The sequence below is a fragment of the Coregonus clupeaformis genome, chromosome 1, assembly GCF_020615455.1.
Source record: "Coregonus clupeaformis isolate EN_2021a chromosome 1, ASM2061545v1, whole genome shotgun sequence".
NCBI lineage: Eukaryota > Metazoa > Chordata > Actinopteri > Salmoniformes > Salmonidae > Coregonus > Coregonus clupeaformis.
Genome location: NC_059192.1, coordinates 82,217,669 through 82,236,609, shown reverse-complemented (window position 1 = coordinate 82,236,609; position 18,941 = coordinate 82,217,669). Strand labels below are relative to the sequence as shown.

Genomic DNA, 18,941 nt, shown 5'->3' with positions numbered 1-18,941 from the left:
AGACTCCTGAACAGCTAACCATTGCTACCCGGACTATTTGCACTGCCCCCACCCCCCTCTTTTACGCTGCTGCTACTCTGTTTATTATTTATGCATAGTCACTTTAACTCTACCCACATGTACATATTACCTCAATTACCTCGACTAGCCGGTGCCCCCGCACATTGACTCTGCACCAGTACCCCCCTGTATATAGCCTCCCTACTGTTATTTTATTTTACTGCTGCTCTTTAGTTATTTCCTTTTTTTTTTTTTTACTTAACACTTAAAATAAAATAAAAAATCTTTAAAAAAATGCATTGTTGGTTAAGGGCTTGTAAGTAAGCATTTCACTGTAATGTCTACACTTGTTGTATTCGGCGCATGTGGCAAATACATTTGATTTGATGGCCTCTAGCTTCTGTGTGCCAAATTAGAAAAAAAGTTCCCAATCTATGCTTGAGTTATTTGGCCATGTCAAGAAAAAAGAACATTCAAAGAATAACAATAGGCTTCACAGCTTCGATGTGAACCCCCAATTAACAGTTGGGATAAAAAAATATACTTTAAAAAGGCCCTTCTATTTCTATTTTGTACCAGTCATGTTGTTACAGACTTTAAAGTGATACATAGAAGTTACTACACAAATGCCAAGCTGGCTAAGTTCTACTCCCAAGTTGACCCCAAATGTGAACAATGCCAACATAACACTGCAACTCATGCAGATATGTTCTGCTTGTGTGAGTGTCCAAAACTCAAAGGCTATGGGATGCTATTTCTAATGCAATTTCCAATATAACACAAGTATCTATAAGTCCTGACCCACTAATATCTATCTGGGACAACTGATGGTAGCTCTGGAATAGCAAAGGTGGAAGCAAATGCCTTGGCATATGCCTGTCTGATTGCCAGAAACCTGATTTTGACCCACAGGAAAAACCCAACCACTCCATCTTACAATCAGTGGGTTAATAGCATGTTGCAAAGTCTCACTTTGGAGAAAATTAAATGTACACGAAGTGGATCCACAACTTTATTTTATAAGACATGGCAACCTTTTCTTTCTTTTGTTGAAACCGAAACCGGTGTCTGATTGATAATGTACCTGAGTTTACATTTGTACTTGTGTGTATATAATCATGACGGGAACCTCAATAAGAGGATACAAAGAAAATCAAATCATTGAGGAACATTGGGAAGGGTGGGAATGATTTGGACACATGATGTAAAAAATTAAAAGATCACTATTACTGGTATTTTAGATACTAATGTTGCCACACGTTTGTTTTTTCTCTTTCCTTTCTTGTATGCTAAGCCATTTTGGAACACAAATCAGTTAGTATCTAATTATTTATGTTGATATTGTACAGTTTATGTATTTTTTTGAAGCAGCTCTTCTGCATACTTATCAATGATTGTATGACCTCGTGATCAAATCAAATATATTGACAGAAAAAAACAGATAAAGTACCTTTTACAAAACGGAATCCCAAAAATAGATTTTCTTCCCCTCATGGACAAGCATGTAGACAAGTGAATATGTTGTGAATTAAAACATGGGAAATAAGTTATTATTTCTGTATGGGTCAAGGTTGATTAAAGCTTTGTCCCCACCACACTGAAGACAGACAAAGTTGAACATCTTGTGCAGCATTAAGAGGAAGTGGGTCTCTGGGGCTACTGTGCTGTACTGTACTCCCTCTGCTATGCTTGTTAAGTAACTCTAATTAACTTTGATTCAATATGAATAATAACAGGTTGCGGTGTGCAAAATGTTAGGAATCTCTTTCAGATAAACATGTCTTGTCTATTGTGAATAAACTAGCTAGACTCTTTAATACATTTCTTCATTAGTAATCCTCATGAAGAAATGTATTATCCCATCTCTTCTAGCGACATGACATACAGTTAGGCCTGGAACATTATTCAAGCTTCAGTCCGCTCTCACTTTCCTGTGTGTAATGGTTTCCGTGGGTGTCACCCCATTCGCATGGCCATTCAATGAAGCAACAGAGCCATTCTGATGATACTCCTTCTTTTGTGAAACACGGTGTTTCTTGTAAGTCTAAAAACAGAGGGAAGGAGTCAACACATTAGAATGTGCTAAAAATCAAAGAAACCCCCCCCAAAATGACTGTTGACAGCAATGCACTGTTATATTTAACCCTGTCACCATCAGGGCAATATAAAATACTTCACAACACCATAATTCATTGAAATAATAATACAGTATGTCTAATTCATACAAGGGTTTTATATTTGCTCACCTGAATGTAGAAGTTTGAGAAAAGGGCAATAAGCGTGACGACATAGAATATCTGGAAATACAGCCAGCCTCTGGGGAAACCACATGGCCAAATGACTGCACATATCGTCTGGGACATGGTCAAAAAGAACTGAATCTAGAGAGTAAACGAGACAAAACTGGAATGACTTGTTTGTAAACTAAGTCAACATCAAATCTCCAAAATACATATTTCTGTAACTCAGTGCACTTACAACACTGCTCCATCCATGGTAAATATTGCCATCCAATACAGTGCAGAAGACAAGAGGGATTAGAACAAACATGCCACTTTCACTCTGTACCAATGGCCCACAGTTCATGGGGCCTTTGTCACATTCACGAAGACCCTGAGATTGGATGAACTATACACTGGATGATTACTATGGACGTGAAAGTCCATCTCTGAGGGTTTTAAACAATGCATGTGGAAATGCAGGCTCACCAGCTGTCCTTGTGTGATGTATTTCTTCCACCATAGATAGGGCCGCAAGGCCGGGACAGCAGAGAGCCCATAGTAAGAGTACATCAGGACATGGATGAAGCTGTTCAGGGAGGCACCAAAGTAGGCTGAGGCAGAGACAGAAGATAGGGGGTAGATGATTAATCTACATTAGACATCAATGAATGACAAAATTACAATTATTGTCATTTCATGTCTGTTTTAAAACTTTCTTTGAGTGTCTGCTAAATGACGTAAATGTAAATGTAAAATGTAATGATTAATACATTACTATGAGAGAAAAAAGAGAATTAAACAGTCATGAATAGTAGTGACAATGGTATACAGTAGAAAGCAGCTGAGGTGTTAATTCTCATTCCCAGAGAGTCCTCTGTAAAACACAGAGAGCTGTAAGACAGGACAGAGTGTCCTATTCTAGGACACTGTGTGCCACAGTGAGAGGTAAAGCAATTACGAGGTGAGGGTACAGTATTTCACAGAACAAAAAACATGCTGTGCAGTCCTGAAATAACAGTAGGTTCAATTCACACTTGATTCTAACAACGGATCAACTTCACTTGAAAGTATCTCAGTCACAGAATCAATTCAAGAAAAACATGTACTCTAAAGCTCCTGTATGGCTACTTTAAAAAAGTATATACCATGTATTTAGGCAGCTATACCATGTATATAGGCTGTCCTAGCCTATTTCAGGAATTGCGTAGAAAGGTTCACCTAAAGCTCAGTGGATTTGACTTTAGTGGTTCTGAATTATTCATTGTGTAAACTGACTTGGTTATTCCACAGTGTTGAGGATAGAAAGGGAATATTGTGTTAGAACACTCACAGTGACCACAGGGCACCCAGTTCATGACGAACCACCAGATGTTGAGCATGCTAGCATGGTGGTAGATGTGCAGAAACGTGATCTGATGGTTGTTCTTCCGTAGGATGAAGAAGAAGGTGTCCATGAACTCTATGAGCTTGGAGAAGTAGTACCACCACAGCACATTTATGATCTGAGATGAGAAAAAAAGCTAAGTATAAGAGTCAAGCTTTCAGATTTAGTCCCCTGTAGCTCAGTTGGTAGAGCATGGCGCTTGCAACGCCAGGGTTGTGGGTTCGTTTCCCACGGGGGGCCAGTATGAAAATGTATGCACTCACTAACTGTAAGTCGCTCTGGATAAGAGCGTCTGCTAAATGACTAAAAATAATAAAAATAATAATACAATACTTTTTCTAGTAGTTCACTTTCCTGCAAGGACATACTCAATGTTTCTCCTGAGGCATACATTGCCAGATTTGTATTTCACCTTATGAGCAATGGCCAGTGAAAATCATTTGACCAAAAAAGTTGTGTTGAGGGACCAAAAATTGTCATCTGTACTGAAATGCTCTTGAAATCTCTATTAAGGACACAAATAAAAATATGATCATCCACTGCTGTGACGGCGGGCACACTTTTACAAGTTGTAATCACTATAGAACAGGGACTCTTAAACTTTATCAGCTCGAGACCCAAATGAGAAATTGACCGTCCTCCCGTGACCCAAATCATCCTCCAACGACCCAAATTAAGAAGAAATAGTGTGTGATTATATACTGTATGTATTCTCAGAACTCACGACCCACCTCTCACAAACCCAGGGCCCACTTTGGATCCCGACCCAGAGTTTAAGAAACCCTGCTGTAGAACTGCAATCCAATCACACATTTCACTACTGATGACAGCAGCACAGATTAAATAGACTGTCTGTCTGACACTGTGGCTTCCCACAGGGGGGGAAATGGTTGAATCAACTTTGTTTCCATGTCATTTCAACCAAACAAATCTATGTGATGATGTTGAATCAATGTGGAAAACTGATTGGATTTGCAAAAAGTCATCAACGTAAGGGCATTTGATATTTTTTTCACCCAACTTTTAACCTAAATCCAATGACATGGTTACATGTGTTGTTGATTTCAAGTTGAATTCATGCTAGTTGACAACTCAACCAAATGTAAATCAAAACTAGACGTTGAACTGATGTCTGTGCCCAGTTGGTTATCTGTTAGAATTTGCTGGTACTGGCTGACATAAATTGTACCAGTAGAATTGGAAGCCACCAGGACAAGAAAATATCAATAAAAGTAGTTGGAAAGAACAAAGTATCGCAGTACATATTGATCTGGTAATTAATTTGTCTTTGAAGTTAGTTGTCAAGCTATTATTTGCATCTCTGGCAGTGAGCTAAGGGGTATGGAAATATCACAAAGAGAATGAATGAAAGGGTGAAGTCAAGCTGGTGTCTGGTGACAATGCATTTCCCCACATACTATACACATTTTGAATCTAACACAGATTGTTTTATATTAAATTCTATATAAGTGAACAGAGGGGTGATATAGAGTAAGACTGCTTTACCTTGGTATCGGTTTCTCCTGCACTGTGTGTGTCTTGGTGTTACACCCCTGAAAAAGGGGAGAAATAATCACGAACGTGACGCAGTTATGTTTCCTCACTGACAAATTTAGTGTAATGAGAAAAAGACCGCGATTTCCCCAGGAAGTTGGGTGGAGACCAGAGCAATCGATCTCAGGCTCATAGATTAAGAGCATTTAGTAGATCACAGATGAACACTTTTACCCTTAAATTAGGCACCACAAAATAAAGTAGTCAATATAACATTTACACATTCCTCTTACAATATTAACCCTTTGACTCTTGACGGATTTTAAACACATTTATGCATTTTATCAATCTCTATGAACTAGTACTGGATGCATTCTCTTTTAACCTTAGATATTTTAAGATCCTTACATACCATGAACTTACTAATACTTTTTAGTGTATAACAGGCTATGAATATGTCCTTTAACCTGTCACACTCTCCCGACAAAATAAATGTTGTCCCAACATTACCAACATTATCTTCTTAAACAGTCTATAAGCACTGGACGTAGAAAATCCTCTTCTGTAAGCTAGTCCTTGAGCAGAGGTCAAAGTTCACAGTTCAAATAGAACCAAGAAGTTATATTCACAGTCCATATCTGTTGACCAGCTGTATAAACAGTCCATAAGCAGTCTTTTCTCATACTATTGTCAACAGTCCATCAGTTTTAATGATCTATATGCATAGTCTGCTAATTGTCTTGTGAAAGTCTGTGAAATCAGTCAGTAGTCCATGGTCAAACATGTCAACTCTGTCTGTGGCCTCAAGTTTGCTGAAGTCCATACATGTAGGGTGGCTGAAGGTAATATCGCTGTAGTGATGGCAGCCATGGAACCAGTCCTGGTGCAGGGTAGACAGGGAACAACTGTGGCTGTGGCTGTATACTGTAGCAGGAAGGGATACCAAGCTGATCATAGGTGATACGTCTTGAGGGTGTCTCTCTCTTTGTGGCAGCTGGTAAGCTGGTTCCTCAGGTTCAGCAGCAGCAGTTAATGAAGGAAAGGCACTTAGTGGACGATCATCCAGCACATTTTCAGCAGGCAAGTTCATCTCCTCAGCAGGCAGTTCTTTAACTGTTGTTTTCTCCTCCAGCTGATTTTCAACAAGAGGCTGTGCTGGTAGCGTATCAGGAACTGGCACCGCAACTGTTTGTTTCACTGGTAGGGGGCCTGTTTTCCGACTCTCTCGCTGGTTCAGCATACCTCTCAGGCACTGTAGGAAATGTGGGACCTGTAGCGGCTCATGATGAAGGTCATATTCATCCGCTGTCTTCATCAGAATCTAGAGGCTGTGATCCAGGCTGATGTCTCTTTTTCTTACTTTTGTCATCTTTAGTCATTTCTGGTTGTTTCTCAAAAGGTAAGTGGTCACAGGACATGAGCAGGTTTCTGTGCAGGACCCGGGAGCGTCCCTACCCTTTTCTGGTCTCAACTCATAAATCGGCAGGTCTGAACCCATTTGTCTCACTACTGTGTGAATTTGATCTTCCCAATAGTTGCGGAGTTTGCCTGGTCCTCCTCTTGGTGTCAGGTTTTTAATCAGAACTCGCTCGCCAGGCTGTAGCACTGAACTCCTAACTTTAGTGTCATAGTACTTTTTACTTCTTTCAGCAGCTTTCTGAGCATTTTTCATTTGCAATGGCGTATGCTTCTTCCATTCCTCGTTTCCAGTTCTCCACGTAGTCTCGCTGGTTACTGGAACCTGCCTCTGTGCACAATCCAAAGAACATATCAACTGGAAGCCTGGGTGATCTCCCCAAACAGAAGATAAAATGGTGAATAGCCAGTCACTTCTGCAGGGTGCAGTTATAGGCATAAACCAGTTTGTTTAGAGACTCCTTCCAGTTTGACTTTGTGTCTCAGTTAGTGTCTTTAGCATTTGCAACAATGTTCTGTTCTTCGTTCCACTTGACCGTTCCCCATCGGGTGGTAGGGTGTTGTTCTGGACCCGCCATGCCACTGAGTTTCTTTAACTGATGGAACAACTGATTTTCGAATTCTCCCCCTTGGTCATGGTGGATGTGGGGGGGAACCCAAACTTCAGGGCAAAGTCATTGAAGATGAGATTTGCAGCAGTTTTTCCTGACTTTGATGTGGTGGCGTAGGCTTGAGTGTAACGTGTAAAATGATCAACAATCACGAGGATGTACTCATATCCCCCTTTGCATCTGTCGAGATGGAGGAAATCTATACATACCAGTTCAAATGGCTGTGTTGTCACAATGTTTGTCAGAGGAGCTCTTGTTTCATGGCCTGGCTTTTTCTGCTTGACACAGCTACAAGTTTTAGTCACATAGTGCTCAATGTCAGATTGCATATAAGGCCAGAAGAAGCGGTCACGTACTAGTGATACAGTGCGGTCAGTACCTTGGTGTCCCATGTTATTGTGCAACTCTTCCATCACTTTACCTTTGTACTGCTCTGGTAGAACTAACTGCTTGCGGGCTGTAGTGATTCTGCAGAATACTCATCACTGTCGATTGTCAATTTTGTCCCATTCTCTGAATAGGCATTTTGTCTTTGGACTGAATTCCTTTTGCTCTTTAACTGGCGGTTTGGAACCAGACAGCTTGAAATCGAGCACAGGACGGATGACCGGATCAGACTCTTGTGCCTCTCTTATCCCCTCTTTGGGATCGGGCTGATTGTTGCTGTAGTTGTCTCACCTTCAGCTGATACTGACATAGATGCAGCTGAAATTGACCAAGGCACAAAAGGCTCTTTCTGTACCTCTACTGCTTGTATAGTGGCGGCAATGGTGTCTGGTGGAAGCTCCTCAGAACACTCTCTCATCAGTGACTCTACATCCAGTGGCATCCTCGACAAAGCATCTGCATCACCGTTCTCTCTGCCTGGCCTGTACTTTATTGTAAAGTGGAAATCAGCCAATTCTGCAACCCACCTGGAAGTGGTTAGCGTTCAGTTTGCAGTAGACAGAATGTAGCTCAGCGGGTTGTTATCACTGTATACAGTGAAGGTCGGAGCATAGTACAAATAATCATGGAACTTATCAGTGATTGCCCATTTTAGAGCTAGAAATTCTAGCTTGCCAGAGTGGTAGTGATAGTTCTTCTCAGCTGCTGTTAAGGTTCGAGAGCCATAAGCAATGACCCTAAGCTTCCCATCTTGCTCTTGATAAAGAACTGCTCCCAAGCCTTGGTGTGACGCATCAGTGTGTACAACAAATGGCTGAGTGAAGTCAGGAAACCTAAGACTGGTGGGTGAAGCAGACACTCAATCAGCTGTTCAAGTGCCTGTTGATGCTGGTCAGTCCACAGGATTGGCTTGTTTGAGGCACCACATGACTTACTTTCTTTGTTTTTGCTTTCCGTGGGTGGTCAGGTAATTTCTCTGAATCTGCTTTCAGGAGGTCATACAGACAGCTGGCCCTCCTAGAAAAGTCTTTGATGTACTGTCTGTAGTAAGTGAGTAAACCAAGCATTTTTTCTGAGCTGGCCCACAGTCTGTGGTCTGATCTCTTTCAATGCTCTTACTGCTTCAAAATCGGCTGGGTCAACTTTGCTGCCGTCTGCAGACACTATTCTGCCCAAATAACGGACCTGGGGTTTAAAGAGATCACACTTACTTGGCTTGAGTTTGATGCCATACTCTCTGAGACGCTGCAAAACCTTTTGCACATCATTCACATGGCTGTCGAAAGTTTTACTGAAAACTAGCGTGTCGTCCAGATAAGGAATGCAGATGTTGTCCCGGAGCCCTTCCAAACATTCCTCCATACAACGCTGAAAAGCTGCAGGAGCGTTCATGAGGCCGAATGGCATACGTATCCACTCATAGAGTCCCCATGGGGTCACAAATGCTGTCAGTGATCTGCTTTCTTCAGAGATGAACCCTTGGTGATATGCTTTTCCCTGATCTAAAAGGGAGAACCAGGAATTACCACCTAAACTGTCCATGATGTCCTGGACCCGAGGGATGGGCTGGCGGTCGGGATGTGTCTTTCTGTTCAGGTCTCTGTAATCTATACACAACCGGAGGGTCCCGTCCTTCTTCCTAACGCACACGACAGGTGAAGAATATGAAGAGTTTGACTTCCTAACCCAACCCTGAGCTATGAGGTCATGAAGGTAACCCTTCATCTCCTGATACAGTGGCCTGGGCACTGACATGTATGTGCGCTTGACTGGTTCAGAGTCCTTTAGAGAAATAGTCATTTTCAATCGTTCAATGCAGCCAATGTCATTGTCTGATCTGGAGAAGGAGTGACACTCTTCTCTAAGCATTTTCCCCAACAACCTCTCTCTGTTCTTCGGTTAGGTGACTTAAACCTACTGGTGGATCCCACTGTTCAGTAGCAGTACATGGAGTTTGAACACTAGTGTGATTCACTGTGGCTGGGGTGACAGCTTTTTTCAAAGACTTGGGCAGGTAACACAGTCGTAATGGTTTTGTACTGTCCGATTATGGTGCGTCCTAGCAGGGCAATGTCGTGGTCAGTGGGGTTAGAGACATCAAGCATGACAACTGGAAAAACACCTTTCTTAACTCTGACTAGTGTGTCAAAGAACTCAAGTTCATCTGGCCACTGCGGGTTCAGGTCTGGCTGGAAGAGCATTGTCATGTCATCTTTGAAAGGCTGGGAAGCTACCCGGCACTCAATCTGAATGCTACTGTGTTTTGGTACAGCAACCTTCTCTTTCTTGGTCTTCACTGCGTATTCATCTGTCTGTTCTGCGCTAACAGCCTGTATAAAAGCCCTCACCTTATTTCTTTTGAGGCTTGGGGAAAGCTTTTTTCACTGTACTGTACCGTTTAGTCTTTTCGGTCATTGTCAGGATGTGCTCAATAACATTGAAACCTATGATGGGATGAGATAGGTGACAGCCTTTCATTACCAGCACTGGGATGATCAGTTCGCTCGTTTGGTCAGTTTCAGAGGCTAGCCGAAAAAGTTGTTTCAATCCATCCCAGGTACGGCATTTCAGTCCCATTTGCTGCCGTCAATCTTAGATCATCAGGTGAGTCCAGAATTTCTGAAACATCCCTCAGCCTTGCGTTTGGGAGAGATTCCGCTTTCCATCGTTCATCAATGACCGATACCTGAGAGCCTGTGTCCCATAGAGCTTGGAGGTGGTGGCGATTCAGGTGACACTCAACAAGGCACTGTCTACCGACTAGCGAGGTGACCTTATGGGGGTGGCAACCTTGAGCTAGGGATGGTAAAGAGTGGGCATTTTCTTCTGTACAGGAAAGCTTTTCACAGGTAGAGTCAATTTTCAGGTGAGTGCATTTTTTTACCTTATGTTTAGTCCAATGTTGGTTTTGACATCCTTTGGAACAGTACAGTGTCTCTTTACATGATGAACATTGTTTCAGGTTCTCAAATGACTCTTCTCTGGCACAATTTGCACATTTCTGGGACTTTGGTAGCTATGGTTAACACTTTGTCCCTCAGCGGTAACCCTTCCCCGTTTAAAGGGGCCTCTTTGGATGGTCTGACTCCCCGGATTTTACATCCAGCTTGAAAATGTTCCCCACTCCCACATCGGAAGCAGTGTGTGCAGCGTGCATCTGTTCTGGCCTGCTGGCAGACAAAACACCTCCTTGGAGCTTGAGCAGAGCGGTTGGTATACAGGTTAGGTGCATATTGATACTGCGCAGGGTCAGGTGCTTGGGGCTGACTGTAGTTGCTGTAATACTGCTGCTGGGAAACAGGTGGCTGGGGGTCCCTATCTGGCCTCCTAACTGGAAGTGGGGCATGGGCATAAGGCGATGACTGAAACATAGGCTGCTGTAATGTCTCCTTAATCTGAGCAATCTCTGCACTGAGACCTTTTAGGAAGCTACACCTGTCTTAAGTTCAGCTAACTCTGTTAACAGTTCTGCGGGTATCTTAGCTTTGGCTTCCTTCACAGGACACTTTGCAGATGGCGTATCTTCTAACTGAACTACACTTACAGTTGTAGCAGGCTGTGGGGCATTAAAACGCTTTTTGTTTCGTCTTTCTATCTCATTAGCACAAGCAATGTTAAGCTTCTCTAGCAAAACCTCATCTGATGTTTCGCTATCAAGCAGGAGAGGCTGCATGTCTATCCTGATACTGTCACTCTGGAGACCTGTAAGGACTGTGTGTAAACACATGCGCTGGACTAGAGCAGGGTCATACTTAAGCCCTGATTCTGACTCCTGGGACGCAAATAGTACTTTCTGCCTCAAATCTAAGACGCGCATCAGGAAGCTTTGAGGGGTCTCCCTTGCTATGCTGTGCTTCTGAAGCTAGCTGTTTGTAAAGCTCTGTTGCACTCTTCTCTTGGAAGTGGGGAACGCAGGATGCATCTAAGTGTGGGAAGAGTTAGCTGGGGTTTACCTTCCAAGTAGCTGCGTAGCTGTGAGCCTGGAGAAATAGCCCTGATTACTGCGTCTACTATTTCTACCTCAGGATAGCCTCTGTTAAGTCCATTCTCAATCTGATGGGCAAGGCTGGAAAAAGTCAGTTTATCTTTCTGGCCCGGTTCACCTATCTGACCAGAAATTTTTAACTCTTTGCGCCAGTATGAGCCGGGCTGTGCACTGGGTGAGAGCTGCATGCTCCTCTGAAGATGGGCAGGGGGGTTGGGGCTGGCGCAGAGAATCACTGGCTTGGTCTGCAGTACTCTGCTCAGTTCCCACCCCTTGTTGTGGGGTTACAGTTCTCAGTCCCTCTATTCTGTGATGTGTTCTGGCTGTTTCAATATCATGGTCAGTTTGCCCTGTCTTGCTATCTATGCCACTGATCATCTCTGTCATTTTGTCTTTAAGTAACAATAATTCCGACATGCCGCCATCTTCTAACTCTGCAACTTCCTCTCTTTCAAGGAACATCATAATGTGAGTCATCAGTGATATGCGGGATTTGTCTTGAACATCTCTTCTCTGTTCGCCTGATATGTCAAGGAAATCACATACGTCTAGTAACTTGTCTTTAGTCAGGGTGTGCAATTCTCCTACTACCTCTTCCTGTAGTTCTTCCAAGGCGGTTGTCATGTTGACAGGACAGGAGGAACCTTTACTGTGCAGGAGTTGACTCTGAATTAGGTGGTCCTTACTGTCTCTGATGGTCTCTCAACGGCCTCAGTTGACACGTACTTAACCCCCAACTTCCAGCTCCCCTCGAACAGCAACACTTTCCTCACTGCAGCCTGCCTGGGTTGTTATGTAGGGATTTAGCTGGCTCGGAATTCAGCGACCAGGATGTGGAAGCCGGACATCTGAGCAGCAATCTCAGCGGAGCCTCCAAAATGTAAAAAAAAAAAAAAAGGGGAGAAATAATCACGAACGTGACGCAGTTATGTTTCCTCACTGACAAATTTAGTGTAATGAGAAAAAGACCGCGATTTCCCCAGGAAGTTGGGTGGAGACCAGAGCAATCGATCTCAGGCTCATAGATTAAGAGCATTTAGTAGATCACAGATGAACACTTTTACCCTTAAATTAGGCACCACAAAATAAAGTAGTCAATATAACATTTACACATTCCTCTTACAATATTAACCCTTTGACTCTTGACGGATTTTAAACACATTTATGCATTTTATCAATCTCTATGAACTAGTACTGGATGCATTCTCTTTTTAACCTTAGATATTTTAAGATCCTTACATACCATGAACTTACTAATACTTTTTAGTGTATAACAGGCTATGAATATGTCCTTTAACCTGTCACATTGGCAGTAGAAGTTATAATCCCCGTGCCACACAGCAGACACCATCTGGGGACAGAGAACAAGGTGATTTAGAAAAACCTAGATTGTCATGTCTTAGGCATCTTCACACAGCTTGAATCACCTTAATACCTCACTGCCCTTGTATTGTAATATCACATTTATTTCATTATTGTATTTCAAGTGTCATAAGATCCAAATAAAAAAACACTTGCGACATCAATTTGCTTTCTCCCATACAAAAGCTGATTGTAAACCTGTTCGAATTTACATTGGCATTTAGGATGCTAGCTTCACATACTTGCTGCAGGCGTGGACAGAGCAAGTAGTGGGTAATATTATATCCCTGAGTAATTTTGAGAGTCTCCTCCTCTCCATTTTAGTCTCCTTTACCAGAGAGAATATCAGTACCCTTTTTGTTGCCACTGCAACATTGTGACTCTGCATTGTTTATTGTTGTTGAGCAGACCAGCGATGCCACAGTTACTAAATGGAGCCCTTGTTCACACATTTCATCTCATTTGGGATGGATGGAAATGGCTCTGCCTTTATCCACCACTGCCTTGAATAACTGACAAAAACAAAGGGTTAAATGTAACACGTGTAAAGACATGCCCAGATTCAGATTACATTTACATTTTAGTCATTTAGCAGACGCTCTTATCCAAAGCGACTTACAGGAGCAATTAGGGTTAAGTGCCTTGCTCAAGGGCACATCGACAGATTTTTCACCTAGTCGGCTCAGGGATTAGAACCAGCGACCTTTCGGTTACTGGCACAACGCTCTTAACCACTAAGCTACCTGCCGCCCAAAGTATATTATTCTAGCTGTGTTATGTGCTCAAACTCAGAGCACTACACAAGGCCAGAATTACCCCCCTTTTTATGTTGTACTGAATAAAACATTTTCTGAGGAACATTACATTTTGCCACAGGATTTTAGTGCATTTGCCTCGAGACAGGACCCATTCCAGAACAGGATGGTAAAAAAAGCAGGGCAAAGCAGAGAGCTAATTATGTTGATGACTTCGAGGCATACAGTGGGATTATCCGATGATTGTGGCACCAGGAGAGTGATTGCCCTGCATGCGCCTATGGGGATGATAGCAGAATAAGGACAGGCCTGGGATTGGCAGATGTTGTGCTCCACTACTCAACTGGGTAATCTCGTACATGCAGAGGACACATCGAATAACAACACAAAAGTCTCAACACAGAGAGTGACTATTCACTTCAACAATGACATTGTTATGCCTGTTGTTGTTTTAAATGTAATGCTGCAGGGCCACTTTTACTGTGTTAGCAAAACGATTATTCTCAACAACATAGACTAGGCTATTTTCCTTTATTTATAATACATCATTTATTACTACTACACTAATACTAAATCTTCTTTATTCTTACTATGTAATTCAAAACGAAGGAAATATGTGGTAAATGTTCATATAGATTTAGGTGGAACAGTGCTGATTCATGACATTTATGAAGACCCACATTCCAATCAATATTGACTATCTAAAATGCAGAGTGAGGGCAGGATCTGTTTCTAAACCTAAACCTTTATTGTGGCCAGCTTGTATCCACAGTAACTAAACAAACCTACTAACCTGTTAGGCCTATTCCCTTGGGGGGGGAATTCTGACCCGAGTTAAATGTGACGTAATTCCCTTTTTATGCACTTCTCTCTCTCTGCGTACTCTGACCTTGAAGTTAAGCATGAGAATAGCATTCTATTCACCCACTATTCGTTTGGGGTGGAGATCGAATAAATGAAGGTGTGGCGGAGGTGTGTTTACAGATTCGCAGTATTCTGACCTTGACTTAATTCCCTAATAATTCCACTACCTTAATGCGCGAAGAAACCATGAATAATGTACAGCAACCTGTCGGTTCCAAGTGGAAAAAGCATGTACTTAATTTTTTTAGATAGAAAGAACTCCATTCTCCATGCACTGTAATTTACAACTTGATTAGAGCTAGGTAAATTAGTAATCCGTTTCGATAAGGGAATTGTAAATAAAATAAAACATAAATGAAACGTAGGATAATTAAATCATTATGGAGCAGAGAGCAGACCAAGCCATAACAGTTTGAACCCGACGCATGGCACAATACTCGTTCGTGTCATCCCACTTTTCCATGGTTAGTACAGGCAATAGACGAGGGTATAGCCTACTATTGTACACTATTCTTCCTATTATAATTCTATGTCAAATCAAATGTTATTTGTCACATGCGCCGAATACAACTGGTGTAGACTTTACAGTGAAATTCTTGCTTACGAGCCTTTCCCAACAATGCAGAGTTTGAAAATAGTAACACAAGAGGAATAAAATACACAAGAATGGAGCTATATACAGGGAGTACCAGTACCAGATCAATGTGGAGCTATATACAGGGAGTACCAGTACCAGATCACTGTGGAGCTATATACAGGAAGTACCAGTTCCAGATCAATGTGGAGCTATATACAGGGAGTACCAGATCACTGTGGAGCTATATACAGGAAGTACCAGTACCAGATCAATGTACACTAATCTTCCAACATTACCATGGGTTGAAGAACTGACTGTGGCCATTTTCAGAATGAATCAAATTACAGTTCTTTCTTTCGTGTGTAAAGGCTCTCCCTAACCATTTTTTTATGATTCATAAATAATTTCCTAACCCTAAATAATCTACAAGATCAGAGTATTTTTAAATCTACCAATTGTTGCTGAAACTGAGACGAATATGCATATATTTAGATGGCTTTCTTTCATTGATCCCTAATATTCTGAACCCGTTATCTCGATATATTCTAGTGAGTCTGTCGACAAAATTCTAACTAAAAAGGTAAGCCGTATTTAAAGGGATGGCTTAAGATAAATGTACTGAATATATATATATGTACCTAACCCTATTGAATGAAAACTCCACAAGAAAATCTGTCGGCCAGCAAGTAGGAGGGTTTTCAGCAGTTGAATTCAATGTATTGAGAGCGTGCAAAGTAGCCACACCTGCAGAATGCGTTACACGACTGAATAAGGTAAGTCTGAATACCAAACATACTGAGAAATGCATAGGAAAGGCATGTGTAGGAAAGGCGTACATTTCCTAAGTCTGAATCAGCCCCTTGGTCGTTTGCTATTCAGTATGGTTTTTTAAACATGTCAAACCACACCTATTACATTGTGAAAATGCTATTTCTAAGTGCCCTGGACAGGTGACAACAACAAGCAACTGCTTTGTATTTTAATTTAAATCGGGTGGCATTGATTTCAGAGGACTAAAAGTTCACCCTGAAGCAGGGGCAATGTCAGCATCAGCAAGTTTAATGATTTACACAGCATGGGCACAGCCAATCTTTTTATGCAATGCAGACCAAATTGAGCCAATTAGGCCAGGGTGGTAAGAACGGAAAAGACTTTAGACTTACAGGTGCATGGAGAACAGACTTTGTCCATTATTAGTATAACTATATCATGACATTTTGAGGCTGATTACACTACAGAAAGTATTGACAGCTCACTCTCCCTCCTGTTTCATTACCGTATACAAGAATTAGGGATAATGCAATCAACTACTAGCATAGACATCCACAGAGGATACAGACAGTTTATCAGTATATCATGTCAACCATTTCAGAATTAGAAGTCACGACTTCAACTTTCTAATAATAGCAGCAGGTTTTCAGAAAACAATTGAGGGCTGTGTTGATGTTGGGTGAGAGATTTGTTTGTGTTAACAATGATCCCGTCAGAGACCAGCTGTGCCCCACTCACTCCCCCACAGCATTGTCTTCTGGGGTGGCTTCAGTGCAAGACACCATTTTTGTCTAATCAGAATCACAATTTCCCTAATCCTCACAGAATCCTTCAACAACATTAGCATATAAAATCATTTAGCCATGCCTATCAGTCATCCGATCCTCTCACTTTCCCTCATCCGCCCGCGGTGTTGCATTGCGATGATACCAACACATCCTTCGGATGTCTATATCAGTTCAGATCAGGAGTAGCCTGCCTACCTCATAGAACATATAGAAGGACAAGATCGTGAGGCCCAGATTGTAGACCAACAGGAGACCCCGGCAAGACACCGGCTGTCTGTGTCTCATGTACTTGGGCCCCATCCATACGATCAGCAGGTACATGACTGTTAGTGCAAAGGTTGGAGGGTAGTTGTCCAGAAGCAGCCATCCCTGAACCCGCTCATCTGAAATACATGGGCAGAGAACAACCTGATAGTATACAGTAAGATGCTCTCTCTTTTCTGCACGTTATTCCCATATTTACTGTATTTCTTTTCCAGTGAGATAGCACAGAGCACAGAGAGCGGTAGTTACACTGCAGTGCAGGCATATTGGTTGGAGAGGGTAAAAGGACACAATTAAGTTGGAGGGAGAATTGGCAGTGACTACGAAGCATGTTTGTTTAACTCCAGGAAAGGTTATGCTAGAATCATGGAGGTGCAAAACGACCTGGTGCAATCCACTGCATGTATTAACACACAATGCAAACATTTTGTGAGGAGATATAGTGTGATAAATAATTGTATGTTAATAATTAAGCATTTATTCATATAATTCCTATACTGTAATTTAAAATACAGTAATGAAACAGTAATAACACTTACCTCTGGGACCCATCCAGGAGTCTATGTATGTGTTTAGTTTATAATTAAAAGCCTCCATTTCTGACCTAAATAGACAGATGAAAGAGGAGAGAGTACCTACAGTCACACATTACAGCTCATCACAGAGCCATAGTTATACACTCTGAAAGACCTGAAATGTATGGTAAACTACCACTTTGGTATAGAAAATACCATATTCAAGAAGCACTGCTGGAATGTGACTGAGTGAGTCAGCTTAGCTGTGTTGACAAAATATGTTTGTCTCTTAAATTACACATAGCAGCTGAAGGGAAATCAAAGCTTGGTTCATTGTAGCATAGGAACGATCATTTGGCACAACCAACTTCGGACTGAAAGCAAACGCAAAGATGCCTGTCTGCTTTCTTCTTAGGCAAGCTATAAGGTCCATTTCAGAAGGTTAAGGCTTAAGCGATATTCTGACTATTGGCCAAATGCAATTGGCAGTCACTGTGATAAAAGTGTAAAGCATTGCCATTCACATGAATATAAGGTCAAGTTCATCAAAGGCTATAGAATCTGGTTACTTCTTGACCACTCGTATATTTTTCATCATTATTATGGTGCTGAAGTAGCTGTTCAAGCAGTCCCAAACGCACACAAATACAAACATTAACATTTACATTATTCTTGCAAGATAACATAGAGGTTAATGACTTCTCTCTTTAATATGAGTGATACTTGTAGTTATAACTGACTTGTCTCCAAATGTTGCCCTTTGATCTAAACAGCACCTAAACATCTTGTTTAAAGTTCTCTAATAAAAACAAAGCAAAAAGTAAATAAAAAAGAGAGCATCATAGCCAAATAGCGCATCAACTTATAATAGCAGCAAAGTTGGATAGCCTATGGCTGCTGTGCTGGATCAGGATGTAGTTTCCCATAACCTCACTACTGTCTAAGTTTAGTCTTGTAGCCAAACGCCTATATTATTATTACAATGTTGTCTTTAACTAAAAGTACAATTGTATTTCTAAATCATCTGCCCAAATCCGGACACATATTGCAAATAGCAATCGTTCGCATCAGAGGCCACCGATTCATCATCAATTGTTTTACATAGCCTAGCTTGATGACCTAACTAGCGAAACATGAAACAACTGCTTAAAGTCTATTATCAAGTATATCAATTTTGTAAATACTGTTAGCATATCCACACAAAAAAAATAAAAGATCATCTTATTTCAAACCACATTTCAGCTCATAAAACGTACCCCTGGAAGATGCGTAGCCTTGGATGACAGTCCCAAAGCACAAATTTGAAGTCTCGTCAGTCAGCGGAAACAGCGAGGGTAATACATAGGGCGCGTCGAGTGGATCACTTTTGTCAGGTCACCGCGGTGTTGCATTATGGGAATAAAATGTTCCGATTTGCGACTATATTACTTCATCATGCAGCCATCACCTGTATTGTGGGAGGCTCTATTGTCAACCAATCATTCTGGTTTGATCCAAGCAAACGTGACCAAAGACGTGACTGAAACAGGAACTAACTTTGCCGCAA

General features: G+C 41.6%; 1 protein-coding gene across 1 annotated transcript; it reads right to left on the bottom strand.

The window, feature by feature from the left end:
* Window positions 1-999: 999 nt before the first annotated feature.
* On the bottom strand, window positions 1,000-18,794 carry LOC121575133 (elongation of very long chain fatty acids protein 5). Its single transcript, XM_045222998.1, has 9 exons — window positions 18,652-18,794; window positions 17,420-17,484; window positions 16,812-16,999; window positions 12,805-12,850; window positions 5,113-5,144; window positions 3,553-3,724; window positions 2,709-2,833; window positions 2,247-2,381; window positions 1,000-2,044 (listed from the first exon to the last, which is right to left on the bottom strand). The coding sequence occupies exons 2-9, from the start codon at window positions 17,475-17,477 to the stop codon at window positions 1,913-1,915; spliced, it is 888 nt and encodes a 295-aa protein (XP_045078933.1). The 5' UTR covers window positions 17,478-17,484; window positions 18,652-18,794; the 3' UTR covers window positions 1,000-1,912.
* Between the last annotated feature and the right edge of the window lie 147 nt (window positions 18,795-18,941).